This window comes from Drosophila eugracilis, unplaced genomic scaffold, assembly GCF_018153835.1.
Source record: "Drosophila eugracilis isolate 14026-0451.02 unplaced genomic scaffold, ASM1815383v1 contig_1765, whole genome shotgun sequence".
In the NCBI taxonomy this organism is placed as follows: domain Eukaryota; kingdom Metazoa; phylum Arthropoda; class Insecta; order Diptera; family Drosophilidae; genus Drosophila; species Drosophila eugracilis.
This window is the reverse complement of record NW_024572605.1, coordinates 2,959,417-2,972,164: the sequence shown is the minus strand read 5'-3', so window position 1 is coordinate 2,972,164 and position 12,748 is coordinate 2,959,417. Positions and strand designations below refer to the sequence as shown.

At 45.0% G+C, this 12,748-nt stretch overlaps 7 protein-coding genes across 8 annotated transcripts; 4 read left to right on the top strand and 3 right to left on the bottom strand.

Moving 5' to 3' along the window:
• Positions 1-178: 178 nt before the first annotated feature.
• Positions 179-7,065, bottom strand: LOC108109226 (protein rigor mortis). Its single transcript, XM_017217698.2, has 9 exons — positions 5,552-7,065; positions 5,186-5,498; positions 4,965-5,127; positions 4,749-4,902; positions 1,485-2,392; positions 1,263-1,428; positions 1,058-1,208; positions 744-1,001; positions 179-685 (listed from the first exon to the last, which is right to left on the bottom strand). Exons 1-9 carry the CDS (start codon positions 6,978-6,980, stop codon positions 508-510), a joined length of 3,720 nt encoding a protein of 1,239 aa, XP_017073187.1. The 5' UTR covers positions 6,981-7,065; the 3' UTR covers positions 179-507.
• Positions 2,816-4,755, top strand: LOC108109227 (cilia- and flagella-associated protein 206). The gene is made up of 3 exons (XM_017217699.1): positions 2,816-3,512; positions 3,575-3,924; positions 3,982-4,755. The coding sequence occupies exons 1-3, from the start codon at positions 2,876-2,878 to the stop codon at positions 4,726-4,728; spliced, it is 1,734 nt and encodes a 577-aa protein (XP_017073188.1). The 5' UTR covers positions 2,816-2,875; the 3' UTR covers positions 4,729-4,755.
• A 274-nt stretch (positions 7,066-7,339) lies between the features above and the next one.
• Positions 7,340-8,020, top strand: LOC108109252 (transcription factor MafG). 2 transcript variants are annotated; one of them, XM_017217735.1, is made up of 2 exons: positions 7,340-7,471; positions 7,534-8,020. In XM_017217735.1, exons 1-2 carry the CDS (start codon positions 7,439-7,441, stop codon positions 7,897-7,899), a joined length of 399 nt encoding a protein of 132 aa, XP_017073224.1. In that variant the 5' UTR covers positions 7,340-7,438; the 3' UTR covers positions 7,900-8,020. The 2 variants fall into 2 exon arrangements, with proteins under 2 accessions (XP_017073224.1, XP_017073223.1); XM_017217734.2 differs by having other exon boundaries at positions 7,347-7,471; positions 7,519-8,020.
• Positions 8,021-8,144: 124 nt separating this feature from the next.
• On the top strand, positions 8,145-8,923 carry LOC108109251 (mitochondrial inner membrane protease subunit 2). The gene is made up of 2 exons (XM_017217733.1): positions 8,145-8,276; positions 8,339-8,923. The coding sequence occupies exons 1-2, from the start codon at positions 8,183-8,185 to the stop codon at positions 8,761-8,763; spliced, it is 519 nt and encodes a 172-aa protein (XP_017073222.1). The 5' UTR covers positions 8,145-8,182; the 3' UTR covers positions 8,764-8,923.
• A 102-nt stretch (positions 8,924-9,025) lies between these two features.
• Positions 9,026-9,812, bottom strand: LOC108109250 (yrdC domain-containing protein, mitochondrial). The gene has a single exon (XM_017217732.2). The coding sequence runs from the start codon at positions 9,810-9,812 to the stop codon at positions 9,069-9,071; it is 744 nt and encodes a 247-aa protein (XP_017073221.1). The 3' UTR covers positions 9,026-9,068.
• LOC108109253 (DNA-directed RNA polymerase III subunit RPC10) lies at positions 9,812-10,252 on the bottom strand. The gene is made up of 2 exons (XM_017217736.2): positions 10,070-10,252; positions 9,812-9,997 (listed from the first exon to the last, which is right to left on the bottom strand). The coding sequence occupies exons 1-2, from the start codon at positions 10,208-10,210 to the stop codon at positions 9,812-9,814; spliced, it is 327 nt and encodes a 108-aa protein (XP_017073225.1). The 5' UTR covers positions 10,211-10,252.
• A 310-nt stretch (positions 10,253-10,562) lies between these two features.
• LOC108108892 (DNA methyltransferase 1-associated protein 1) lies at positions 10,563-12,370 on the top strand. The gene is made up of 5 exons (XM_017217111.1): positions 10,563-10,777; positions 10,837-11,226; positions 11,281-11,870; positions 11,929-12,083; positions 12,154-12,370. Exons 1-5 carry the CDS (start codon positions 10,677-10,679, stop codon positions 12,217-12,219), a joined length of 1,302 nt encoding a protein of 433 aa, XP_017072600.1. The 5' UTR covers positions 10,563-10,676; the 3' UTR covers positions 12,220-12,370.
• Positions 12,371-12,748: the final 378 nt, after the last annotated feature.

Genomic DNA, 12,748 nt, shown 5'->3' with positions numbered 1-12,748 from the left:
CTGGCAATGATGCTGTCGGCGGGCTGGGGAACCCTGCCATTTGCATAATTTGATGCCAAAGCCCAGACTAAAATGAGGCCTAACGGTCATACTTTTGTTTGGGCCAGCTTGTTCGCCTGATAACAAATGGTTTCTGGCCGCTGGAACAGCTGCCTGTTCTAATTAATGCTCGCTGGGGTTTCATTTTCTCTCTTTTTTTGTTTATTCGAAATTCAATTTGTGTGTGTTTCTTTACTAGCTATTGTGCCATTGATATATGTATGGTATTTTCTTTCTTTGGGTTAAGTTTAATTAAAATAATAGTATTCCAAAGACAACTTAAATTCCACTCAGTCTCTGACTATCTAGGTAAAATGAAAAAAAAAATTAGTTAAATTCATGGATGAACACTTTTAAATGCCTAGCTAATAGATAATAGCTTCATGATTGTATCGGGGCGATTTCAAACGTGTACACTAATACAGCCTGATTCAGCTTAAACTATGCTTAAACCAAGAACAAGTAAGGCTAATGCTCGGCAGTAGATCCGTTGTGGATCGGTTCATTGAGAGCACAACCATCTAACATTCCGCCCAACTGTCCAATCCGTTTGATTTGGTCCATTAGTTCAGCGATTTCCGGAGTGCAGTTGCGGAACTTCCTTAGATAAGAGTACCCGCGCAGCATCTCGTTATCCAGTACGCAGCTGTGGAAAGAATTCGATTTAGTATATTCTTCTTTCTGTAGTCTTAGTCTTAACTTACATCAAGGCTGCCGCAGCGAAGTTGCCGGTCCCCTCTAGATGCTCAAGCCACTTGTTAATTATGGTCTTGATCAAGGGATCAGTTGCTGGCAAACAGATTCGGGCATGAACCAGGGCCTCTTTGTAATACTCGTTGGCCAGAAACAGATTGATGGCTTCTGATTGCATTCCCAGGCTAAAGAGATACGTAGCTGCGTGCATAATGAAGCCCTTTTCCTCCATCTGTTTGGCATAAGCGCGACAGCAGTCCTGCCAAAGCCTGATATACAACATAATTATTGAAAAATCCCACAAATTATATAGTTAAAAACTTACGTAAAAGACACTGAGGGAGCCACCGAGAGATGCCATTCGGTGAGCGTCTTATTGGCCATATGCTGTTCCAGCTCCTCGCGCAACTTGAAAGTAGATATGGCCAGGCAGAGAGGGGCTATGTCTTTTGTGTTCGATTGCTTCAGATTAGTTACTGAAATAATTTGAATTTATTTATAATTTTAATCTTCTTTTTCAATAAACTCACACTCTTTTGCAATGAGCTCTTTAGCCATCACTTTGGTACTAAATAGCTTTGAAATGAGCACTGACTTGTCGATCTTGGCCGGGTCTTCAGTGAGAACAATGGCCAGCTTCTCTAAGGCGCTCTTGTTGAGCTCTTTTTGGGTGAGGTAAAGGCAGGATCGACTATGCTGTAAGTTCAAAAGAGATTGATTTTAGGTAAATTATGATCCAATTATAAACTCACGGTAAGAAAACTGTCGGGTGGTTGTCTAGCCTCCAGTTCCTTGCACTTTGTGCACTCCTTGTTGTTTATTTTTGTAGGTTTCTTGTCCAAGCTGAGGGCTCCCAGCATTTCTTCTACAGGGGTCTCTTTCACCGGTAAATTCTTGGCACAGTTTTCATTAGCTGGTGTATCTGGTTCCTGGTGATTCTTCTGCTGTTTAGCAGCTGGGTCAGTTTCCAATTTAGCTGCCGCCTTTCGCTGATCACGCCTCTGTCGCTTCTTGTCAGCCGCTGTGAGAACTGGTGCATAGGGCTGTGTCAAGGACTTGCTTGCCCACTTAACGTTCAACAGGGCATCCACTTTGGGGCAGATGCTTTTTTCATCACCAGCCAGGGCTTCTTTTATGTCGATTAGCTCCACGGAGAGCGCCTTTCCCGAGCACATAATAATGTTCTCATTGGTGGGCAAAAATATTCCACACCACATCGGGCAGTGGTATGTTATAGTCAGCGGTGGCTTCTCCGGCTCGTTGCAGTTCCAAAGGCACACCTTTCCCTCGATATGGAAGCTGAGTAGCAGATGTTTTTGGCTATGGCTCCACTTCAACGAGGTAATCGACGCCTTCTCTGCGTTTGCCGTGAAAGTGTGCTTCGTTCTCCAATTGCGTTCAGCTGGCTGGAACTCCATCACGTATATGTTCTTATCGTTGCCCGCCACAGCAAACGTATTGCTCTCTATCGGGTTCCATGCTATATCGGTCACATAACGAGCAAGCAAAGCTGACTGGCGGATAAACGGAGTCCATGACTTGTCCATTCCAGAATCTCGCTCATGGAGCTGCAGTAGACCATCGTCGGTGCCCACAAAAAGAAAGGATCCACGAACGCTAAGGTAACTGGGCCGAGAGATGCAGTTCACAATAGTAGGTTCTGCAACAGAAAATAATTAGGAAGAATTTAGAAAATTATTTTGCTTTATTTTAAATGTAATAAAAAGCCCAATTAAACTAATTGTTGTCCACTTTAAGCTTAACTTAAATCAATGTGATTCCTCTTTGTTTTTATATTCATATTTAAAGTTCAAGATCAATTTCCCTCTTTGTTTTCTTAAAGTTTTGACCTTATGTCTTTATCTTAATTGCAAGAAACTCCTACTATTGTTGTCTTTATATTTCAGTAGCAAACGTAATTGACCATTCAAAAAAAAATGACTACCAGCAATTTTAAGTTTAGTAATGGTTAAATTAAACGGTAAATGAATGACTAATTTCAATGAGTAAAAATTCGGTCGGTTACAATGTAACTAGGGGCAACTAAAACTAACAGGTAGAACAAAGTTAACAAACAGTCACGTTACACGTTTCCTTTCATCGAATTTTCCTCTGAAATAAATTAATTGTTTTGTTCATTATAATGCCGCGGCACCGGACTCTAGTGAACATTGGCCACCATATCATGAAGCGCTTCAAGCAGTTAGATCTTAAGGTTGAAGAGGAGTTCGTCATTTTTGCTGTTCATTTGTTGGCAAGAGACCAGCGGAAAGGTCTGCTTAAATATGACCTCAATAAACCCACAGCCTGTGCCATTGACTCCTTTGTGAATACAATTGTGGACAGCTATGTGGATCCTAAGGATTGTACAATGGCTAATGCTAAGATGGCGTGGGTGATGAAGAAAGGAGTAACCATAGATCTTGAATACGTCAAAAAGACATACGAGGAAAAGTTCCAAACTGAACTGCAGCTCCTTATCAAGGATATTCTTCAGTACCCGGAGACATGTAGTAAGGTGCAGCTGGATCAGCTTTTTGCCAAGATGCAGATATTCATCGTGGCCTGCTACAATCTGGGCTCGCCCAAGAACCATGTCCTTTTGAAGCTGACGGCCCAGGCCCTAAACAGCGTTATCGGACGTAGCGATCTACAGAATTATGTCTTAAAGAAGAAGTACCATCGGTTGGAGTATCTTCAGCGATTGGCGGCCACTGTGGGAGGCATAGTAATTTATAATAATGATGGCCCTGATGGAGACAGGGAGAATGTGAGAAGTGGTGGGTGCATCACTTTTTAATACTTGTAATAGAGTAATATTTTGATCGTATATATCTTTTAGTTATTGATGATCTGGAAATGGCACAGAAGAACACAGAAGCAGCATTCACAGCCAGTATGGAGAAGGCTGTCAAGATGCAATCCATCTGCCAGGCGGCCCTTGAAGACCTTGTACATATTGATCATATCGATGAGACCGTGACATATCGAGTGCCCCTAGAGCACTTGAATCGTCTTAATCAGTTCTCGATTACCTACTTCATGATGCACCGTTGTCTGACAACTCTGAACGAGCATTACCAGAGCACAGTATATCTAATAGAAGTGGAGCAGAAGCGTTATAACTGTGTGGTCGCCAAGATTAACGATGCCCTCTCCATGCGGACTGCCATTGATTCGGAGCTGGTCTTTGTAAGTGCATTACTCAACATATACTTTAAATTAGCCTAACATAGTTCATCCTTCTAGCCGCACTTTGTGTACATTTCCCAGGTGTGGGGCAATCTTAACAACTTCCTAAACCACATTGTTGAGTTAAACAAGCTAAGGGAGCAGGTGGAGGCTTTGGTCGTCGACGAATTGATGACCCTGACAAAGGCTACCGTTGCCGAGCTACAGGCACTGAATAAACGCATAAAAAAGCCCAAGACCTGCACTTTTGAGGAGCGTATGGATGCTGTGAAGGACCTTCAGACGGATGGCAACTTCTGCAATCTGAACAAAGCCGATATAAAAGAGTTTTGCTCGCTAGCCATGACTATAACCAACGGTCTGCTTATGCCGGCCCAAGTGACCAGAAAACTTTGCTCTAATGTAGACATAACTTTTGGTTTCCGGGATCCAAAATCCGCGCGCTTCGCAGAGCTCCGGTTTGAGCCATTCATAGCTACTTTTAGGAAAGTGGTATTCAACAGTGCTAGTCTTGCGCTTCTGTTTAAGCTTGACGATGCCCTGATAGAGCTGGAGCTACAGGATCTCATAGTTGAACCTCCAAAACAAAAAGATTTTAAGTGTCAAACCGAAATGGTCGTTACCAATGACCTATCGCCTGCCAATTGGATTAACGTTACATGGAATGCATGGGACTACCATAGAGAAACAATACATTTGGCCAACATTCGAAAGCGTCAAACCAACGATACGCAGACCAAGATCAGTTACGGACAGCGCAACGCCCAAAATCAAACCTATAATTGTCGTCAACATATGCAATAAGAACAAAAGCCTTCACTCACCACCTTTTGATTTGCTTAGGTCAAAAAATCCGAAAACTCGATTAACAATGAAGTATATGTAGTGGTCCTGCCATACCAGAGAGTAGACTTCCTTCTTGTGAGACGTCCCTAAGTGGGTCTTTACTTTCATGCGCTCTACATCAAGGATGCCCACCTGTAATTGTATTCCGAATTCCATTTTAATCTCCAATAAAATCACAATGATATTAAACGAACCGTTCCGTCGAAGGTGCCAAACGCCAGCTCTAGGCAGTTTGGACTCCAGGCCAGGGAATACACATTACTGGCAACGTATACGCTATCGATGGGCAGGCAGCTGGTCGACAGCTTCGATATATCAAAGAAGGCCACGCGGCGGTCCGAGCAACCCAACGCAATTCTGATTAACAAAGAGAAGAATTACATTTGCACTTGGATTACCTATTGAATCAACTTACTTGTTCATATCATCAGGGCACTCGGCCATCGCTCGCACTCCAAATGCTACCGTGCCGTAAAAGGCACCAAATCGTCCAGTTTGAGGATTCATCATTCCAATTTGACGATTGTTTCTGCACAACCAAATCATCTCTTTGCTAGAGTCACAGGAAAACGATACAATGTCTTGCAAATGGCAACTGTGCCCTTTGTCCTTGCTAATCTTGTAGCGCAGCATCTTTCGTTCAAATTCCAGTGACCAGAAAAACAGCTGATGGCGACTCATGGAAACAATGACCCGGTCGTTCAGCCAGTATACGTTGTTAATCTTGCCTGGAAAAAAGTAGTTAAGTGATTATTGTCAATGGTTACTCCCTGATACTTACCTTCTAACTTGCTCTTGCTGTAGTTCTTGCCAGCATGCGCTCCTGTATTCGCATTCCAAATCATCATCACCTCATATCCGTCAATAGAAACAAGAAGAGTGTCCAAACGGGTGCTGCTAACAGAAGTTGAGCTAATGGTCTCCGTGCTGATCGTCGGAACCGTTTGAAGATTGCTGTGGGGCTCAGATTTAGCATGTGGAGTCCCAGAGGCGTGCACCTCAGCCTGATGATATATATGATGTAGCACTTCTCTTTTTGGTTTTGCAGCTTCCCCATCGACGATCACGGCATCGTCACTAGACGAGCTGTACTGGATGACCTCCAGACTTCCTTCTGTGGAATCACTGGCATCATGTTTATTACTAATGGTACTGGCATCACTTAAAGGACCTGTGGGCTTTGTGGGCTCACAGTCATTTAGGGTGACTTCCACGTGCTGGGTGATTTCCTCCTGGCGATTGGCCAAGAGATCCGCCTTCATGCTCTCGCAGGCTTCAACAAAATCTAAAGCAGCAGCTCCTGCTGGCTTCTCCAGGCCCACAAATCCGCCGCCACAGTCTTCGGATGATTTGCGTCTGGCAGCAACAGGTGCTCCAAACTCGCATTCCAGGTGATCAAAGTTATAAATGTCAAACATGTCGTCAGACTCGGCTGCCCGGGATTTGGCCAACGGTGGTGGCTTCGCCTTGGGTTTCTCCTGCTGACTTCCATTGCGACTTCGCCATTGTTCGGCCCTTGAGGTCAGATCGTTTAGGTTTTCCTCCTGAGGAGCAGGTACCTCCCGCCAGGCCAGACTGCAGATGGGCGCCTTGTGGCCATGGAACTTGTAGACTATGTTCATCTTTCGCAGGTCGCAGACCAGCACGTTTCCCATAGCAGTACCAACGGCGAACAAATTGTCGTTGTAGGGAGAACAGCGCACCATTGTGAGCTGATGATTCCGTGGTGAAATGAAAGTGGGACGACGACAGTATGTGTTGGAGGCCACACAGTAGATGACAAGATCACTGGCGTCCATTGACAGTATGTTCCCGTTAGCCAGGTAGCTCATCAGCACCGAGTTGGTGGTGTGGTGAACAAAACGCACATCTCGAGCCTCATGCTGATGCTGATGGGCCTTGTGTCCAATGATGGCCTCGCCCACTGCGCAATCCCATACCTGAACGCTCAAATCATCGCCAACAATGGCAAATGGCTTCACAGCTCCTCCATTGCCACTGGTCCACATAGGACTCACATCAAGAGCCAGTATGCTTATCCTTGTAGACATAGTCACCACATGAGGCTGTTCACCATTTGCCGGTGGCGCGGATATGTAGTTGATACACCGAATGCCGGCGTATAGCAAACCGCCGTCGGGAGCAATTGCCGCCAAGGACACGTTGGCCGGAGGAGTGGGCACATTGTGGTACATAATCTGTGAGTTCATATCGAAGGTTTTGGTCTTAACATTCGCAGAAACAAGACCTTTTTCCCGCTATCATTTGGCGTCGTCGGAGTCGGAGAAAATTGCACATGCAAACACAAAATGGTTATCGATAGCCGTTATTTGTCTGGCCCTATCGAGCTTTTGGGTCTCGATGTCAAAGAGCAAATCGCTGCTACACAACTCGAAATCTACTATATTATAATTAGTACAACTAAGTAATTTATTTTATAATTACTTTTTTCTATATTCAAGTCATTACATTGATTCGAAAATATTAATGTTTAAACTACCCGCCCTTTCACTTTTTTTGTGTATACTTGACAACTCTTAAATACAAAATTCCCTGTGATTGGCAAACAGCAGGTAGAGAAGAAGAAGACACACAATAACAACGCAAAAAGAAGAAAAACCGAGCAAACAGCTTGACTCGCTAAGAAAATAAAAGAAAACTATAAACAATGGAAGCAAAGCGCGAGAGAAAGTCATCCCTGGTATGTAGATTGAAGTTACAATGAAAAGAGAATGAAAACCCTGATAGGAGTGTGATTTTCAGGCCCCACTTTCGCCATGTCCTATTCCGGATATAACCGATGACGATTTGGTTAGCATTTCTGTGCGGGACCTTAACAGGACCCTAAAAATGCGTGGACTTAATCGCGAGGAGATTGTCCGAATGAAGCAACGGCGAAGGACTCTGAAAAATCGTGGATATGCAGCCAGTTGTCGGATCAAGCGCATAGAACAGAAGGACGAACTGGAAACAAAGAAATCATACGAGTGGACCGAACTAGAGCAAATGCACGAGGACAACGAACAGGTGCGACGTGAGGTGGGCAACTGGAAGAACAAGTATAAGGCTCTTTTGCAGTTCGCAATCCAAAACGAGATTCCCATTCCAAGCGAGTTGGAAGGCTGCTGATTCCTCAGTCACATTCCTGTTTCTGTCAAAATTTCAATAAACTTCATATGAAAACACCTGTAACTAAAGTACAATAGCTGGCAAATTCCCCTTCCATAATAAACGTAATCTTTACAAGAAACGACTTATTGTATCCACTGGTAGACCCTGTATTTAGCGAGCATAAACAAAAACCGTGTCGGCGTTCGTTGCGAATGCCAATAGAGCCGGAGCGCACAAGGAACTCGGCAAAAAGCTGGTTATGTATTCAACTCGATAGCTCCACGGTCCATCCAGTTCATCAATGGCATTTCGGTTCTTTGGCAAGTCCTTGTTGTACGCCCTGCCCCTAGGTGTCACTTTTCTGGACTGCGTAGGATATGTGGCCAGGGTGGATGGTGAGTCGTCATCAGATCCTCTGAGATTTTAGTAGATAACTCTAATGGTGATCCTTTCGCAGGCATCTCTATGCAACCTGCTCTTAATCCAGTGCCGGATGAGAAGGACTATGTGTTTTTGCTCCGTTGGGGCTCGAACAATCCTAGCCAAGTAGAACGTGGAGATGTAATATCTCTCATCTCGCCGAAAGATCCCGCCCAGAAGATCATCAAACGCGTGGTGGGCCTACAGGGCGATGTGGTCTCGACACTAGGTTATAAACATGAGATCGTTCGTGTTCCACAGGGTCATTGTTGGGTGGAGGGTGACCACACGGGTCACTCCATGGACAGCAATACCTTCGGCCCCGTGGCCTTGGGTCTGATGTCCGCACGAGCAGTGGCTATTGTCTGGCCACCAGAACGCTGGCGGATAATTGAAACCGAACTGCCACGTCGTAGGAGACCCATCCAGGCCTCCAAGAATACCAGCAACTACTACAACTAGACTGACCACCACCTGGCAAAGATAGTTCCAAATGTGTAAATACTTACAGAATTACCCTTATATTTTATAATCAATTGTTGTGTTCCCGCATGCGAGGCAAGGTAGGATGTTCTAAATTAAAAATAAAAGTAATAAAAAACCAAAGAATTTTTAATGTAAATCTTTTGAATTTTCTGTTCTATTCATTTTTGAAGATACATAATTATCCAGCCAGCCGAAAAAACTTGTAAAAAGGAATTTTATCGAATGCAAAAACTTAGAATTAATAATGATAAACATAATTTATTTGGAAATCTATTCTTATACTACACTATTTTCCGCGCTTGGATGCCAAATTCCTCCATCAGACCGAGGGTTTGTTTTAAGGCGACTCCTGCCCGCACAATTTCAAAGTAGCCCGGAGTAGCCAAGTCAATAACAGTGGAGGCTAACCTTCGCTCCTCGGTGACCCCAATTTGGCCGGCATCAAAGACGACACCCAATTGGGGCCAAAGCGATTGGAACTCGGACACTTGCAGACTGCTAGGTGCACTGGAGCGATTAGCGCTGGTCAAAGCCAAAGGCTGATCTTGCCAGACGGCGCAAAGGTCTCGCATGAACCTAAAGTCCGGAATGCGAATGCCGATCTTGGAGGTGCTGGGATTAAGAAACCGGTTGCTCAGATGGGGCGTCCTCTCTATCACGATGGTCAGGGGACCCGGGAGCAAACGAGTTAGCAGCTCGTCGCTGAGATGGGAAGCCTGACCAAAGCGACGCAGAGCAGCAATGTTGTGAACGCAGATGGCCACTGGCTTGTGTTCATCCCGACCCTTAATCTCGTAGAGCCGTTGGATGGCCGTCTCGTTATTGGCATCACATGCCAGGCCATAGACGGTATCGGTGGGCAGGGCAATCACCTGTCCACTAAGCAGGCACTGACGGGCCAGCTGGAGAGCAGCCTCGTCTCCGACAGGGCACACCGGAGTCCTTAGTTGACTCACTTGGTGCTGCATCCTAATGGATCTGTGGTGAGTCTGGACGAGACGAATGAAGTTCCTCTGAAGGCACATTAGTCCCGCCAGGTGTGATTGCACTCGTGGTTGCAGCACTTGTAGAACGTGGTCATAGGCTCATCTGCTGACCGAGTTTGTATTTGCATAAAGTACGCCCGCTTGTGGCTGCAAGTTGGACACTCTGCTTCCGTCGAGTCAACGTTCTCCCAAGCCGCCTTGCCTCCCAGAACGTGGTCTACCTCCTGGAATTAAACGGAATTGCAGATATTATCACATTTTACCAACCAAATTGCATCATCTTAATCAGGTCTTACCTTAAGACGAGGAAAGCTCTTTTCGGAGATCTTTCGCTTGATTCTAGATATGTATGGGCAGGTGTTGCACGTGAAGCGGTGGCAGGTTGTATCCTCCTCGATAATCAATATATTTCCGCACGACGGGCAGAAAAACAACATAATTTTAGACAATCCGCGCTGTTTGTCTTTGAGCACGTTGAATATTTCTGTTCTTTTAAGTGTTACCGCATAAAAAGTTTCAATATACCGATTTTAAATATACCATTTTGATTTTATGATATTTTTGCTAATAATTAATAATTGTTGCATTATAGAAAAACACTTAGCTAAACAAACCAAAAAATATTTTAGGAGACTGAATTTAAAATATAAATAAATATTTGAAGATGCTTATATGCATTTTGGTAACGGTTTTAAATTCAAACTTTAATGTTTTAATTTTTAGTATATAGTAGCCCTGGAATAAACAAGATCCACCAAATGTTTGCTCTTTAGGTATTTTCTTGTTTGGTGTTTATGGTCACATTGTAGAGAAGAACTTGGACATTTGCAATAAATTATCAAAATAAACAATTTTTGCAAGGAATTTAAATTTCATATTTTCAACAATCAAAGCTAAGTAAACATGTCGGCCGATGTGCGTGATATTTTGGACATGGAGCGTGCCAACACGCCCGAAGTGACAAGGGATTCCTTTCTGGCCACCAAGAAGCGCAACTTTGAGCGGTAAACAAACGCATTCACATGGTTGTGTTATAGTTATTAATTAATTTAATTAATGCCAGAACCAAGAATGCATCTCGTCGTCCGGAAGGAATGCACCGGGAGGTTTTCGCCCTGCTCTACACAGACAAGAAAGATGCACCTCCACTTCTTCCCACAGATACGGCTTTGGGTATTGGGGCGGGATATAAACAGACGAAGGCTCGCCTGGGAATGAAAAAGGTGCGCAAATGGGAATGGGCTCCGTTTTCGAATCCCGCCCGAAACGATTCTGCCGTCTTCCATCACTGGAAACGAGTAAGCGACGACTCCACCGACTATCCCTTCGCCAAGTTCAACAAACAGCTGGAGGTGCCATCCTATACGATGACGGAGTACAATGCTCACCTTAGAAACAACATAAACAACTGGAGCAAAGTGCAGACAGATCATCTCTTCGACCTGGCCAGGCGGTAGGCTGCACTTTCTTAATTTATTAGCAAAATTTCAAGTTCTGCGATTTCCAGTTTTGACCTCCGGTTTATTGTGATGGCGGATCGATGGAACCGTCAGCAACATGGCGCCAAGACAGTAGAGGAGCTCAAAGAGCGCTACTATGAGGTGGTGGCTCTGCTGGCTAAGGCTAAGAATCAAACAAGTGAGAAGAAAGTATTTGTATATGACGCCGAGCACGAGCGTCGGCGCAAGGAGCAGTTGGAGAAACTCTTTAAACGTACCACCCAGCAAGTGGAGGAGGAGCAAATGCTCATCAACGAGATGAAGAAAATTGAGGCCCGAAAGAAAGAGCGCGAGCGCAAGACCCAGGATCTGCAAAAGCTCATCTCGCAGGCAGATCAGCAGAATGAGCACGCATCAAATACGCCCAGCACTCGGAAATATGAAAAGAAACTTCACAAGAAGAAGGTTCACCACCAGCCGCGACCCTCCAAAGTAGACTCAGTGGTGAACGCCATAGAGATCGGCAGCAGCGGCATCAAGTTCGCCGACCTGCGCGGTTCCGGTGTTTCTCTGCGCTCACAGAAGATGAAGCTACCGGCGAACATTGGACAGCGTAAGGTTAAGGCCCTCGAACAGGCGATCCAGGAGTTCAAAGTTGGTAAGTGAAAGCGTTAAGTTTGTTCTATTACTGGCGCTAATTGGCTTGTTCTTTGTAGATCCCGCTCCGCCGCCCACGGAGGACATATGTACCTCCTTTAATGAACTGCGTTCCGATATGGTATTGTTGTGCGAGCTTCGCACAGCTCTGTCCACCTGCGTCTACGAGATGGAGAGCCTCAAACACCAGTACGAAGCTGCCTGTCCTGGCAAGGTAAGTCGTGAGGCTAGAGAAAATGCATCTCAACGAAAGTAGCTAATTGGTTCCTCTCTAATCAATGCAGACGTTGAACATCCCGCCCTCACTGGTGCCCATCAAGACCGAAGCCCTGGATAATAGCACAAATTAATTAAGTTAACGCGGCCCGTTTCCACTCAGATTCTCCAGACGCCGAAGTGTGTGCGGCGTGCTAATCATTGTAACCCGTTTTCCACTGTCCATATTTGTGCATTTGCGCTACTCCCAGTCCGCATGGGGAAATAAATGGATAAACAAGAAAATTGTTTTGCGGCACACTCAATGTGAAAATCAAATAGCCCACGGCCAACGTTGGCCAAGCAGATGCCATGTCGAGTGTGAGAACTTTTCCCCAGTACTTGATTTATTTTTCCAGCTAGCCATGCTCGCCTAGTGGCTCTTATTTGGGTTAGGCCAGCAGAAGCACGGTATGCGATCTGTGGCGAGCCGAAAAAGAGAATCGAGCCATGTTCAATTCGACTATGCCCGATGCCTGCCCACACAATTCGGATATACACAGATAAATGCAGAGGCGAAGGCGGCAGCCTATTCATCGGACCAGTATTTGTGAATGAACCGACAGCGAAGGCAAACACAACACAACACCCAGACAGAAACCGAAACAAAAAACGAGAGGCGGA

What these genes read in the sequence shown, in the direction of transcription:
- LOC108109253 (XM_017217736.2), bottom strand. Translation starts at nt 10,210, where the DNA reads ATGTTGTTTTTCTGCCCGTCGTGCGGAAATATATTGATTATCGAGGAG. An exon ending in AGAGCTTTCCTCGTCTTAAG is followed by an intron (nt 9,998 to 10,069) that starts GTAAGACCTGAT and finishes GTTTAATTCCAG; the next exon opens with GAGGTAGACCACGTTCTGGG.
- LOC108109252 (XM_017217734.2), top strand. Translation starts at nt 7,439, where the DNA reads ATGGAAGCAAAGCGCGAGAGAAAGTCATCCCTG. An exon ending in GCGAGAGAAAGTCATCCCTG is followed by an intron (nt 7,472 to 7,518) that starts GTATGTAGATTG and finishes AAACCCTGATAG; the next exon opens with GAGTGTGATTTTCAGGCCCC.
- LOC108109251 (XM_017217733.1), top strand. Translation starts at nt 8,183, where the DNA reads ATGGCATTTCGGTTCTTTGGCAAGTCCTTGTTGTACGCCCTGCCCCTA. An exon ending in ATATGTGGCCAGGGTGGATG is followed by an intron (nt 8,277 to 8,338) that starts GTGAGTCGTCAT and finishes ATCCTTTCGCAG; the next exon opens with GCATCTCTATGCAACCTGCT.
- LOC108109226 (XM_017217698.2), bottom strand. Translation starts at nt 6,980, where the DNA reads ATGAACTCACAGATTATGTACCACAATGTGCCCACTCCTCCGGCCAAC. An exon ending in TTGGCACCTTCGACGGAACG is followed by an intron (nt 4,903 to 4,964) that starts GTTCGTTTAATA and finishes ATACAATTACAG; the next exon opens with GTGGGCATCCTTGATGTAGA. An exon ending in CCTAAGCAAATCAAAAGGTG is followed by an intron (nt 2,393 to 4,748) that starts GTGAGTGAAGGC and finishes TTTCTGTTGCAG; the next exon opens with AACCTACTATTGTGAACTGC.
- LOC108109227 (XM_017217699.1), top strand. Translation starts at nt 2,876, where the DNA reads ATGCCGCGGCACCGGACTCTAGTGAACATTGGCCACCATATCATGAAG. An exon ending in CAGGGAGAATGTGAGAAGTG is followed by an intron (nt 3,513 to 3,574) that starts GTGGGTGCATCA and finishes TATATCTTTTAG; the next exon opens with TTATTGATGATCTGGAAATG. An exon ending in TTGATTCGGAGCTGGTCTTT is followed by an intron (nt 3,925 to 3,981) that starts GTAAGTGCATTA and finishes TCATCCTTCTAG; the next exon opens with CCGCACTTTGTGTACATTTC.
- LOC108108892 (XM_017217111.1), top strand. Translation starts at nt 10,677, where the DNA reads ATGTCGGCCGATGTGCGTGATATTTTGGACATGGAGCGTGCCAACACG. An exon ending in CTCTTCGACCTGGCCAGGCG is followed by an intron (nt 11,227 to 11,280) that starts GTAGGCTGCACT and finishes TGCGATTTCCAG; the next exon opens with TTTTGACCTCCGGTTTATTG. An exon ending in GATCCAGGAGTTCAAAGTTG is followed by an intron (nt 11,871 to 11,928) that starts GTAAGTGAAAGC and finishes TGTTCTTTGTAG; the next exon opens with ATCCCGCTCCGCCGCCCACG.
- LOC108109250 (XM_017217732.2), bottom strand. Translation starts at nt 9,812, where the DNA reads ATGTGCCTTCAGAGGAACTTCATTCGTCTCGTCCAGACTCACCACAGA.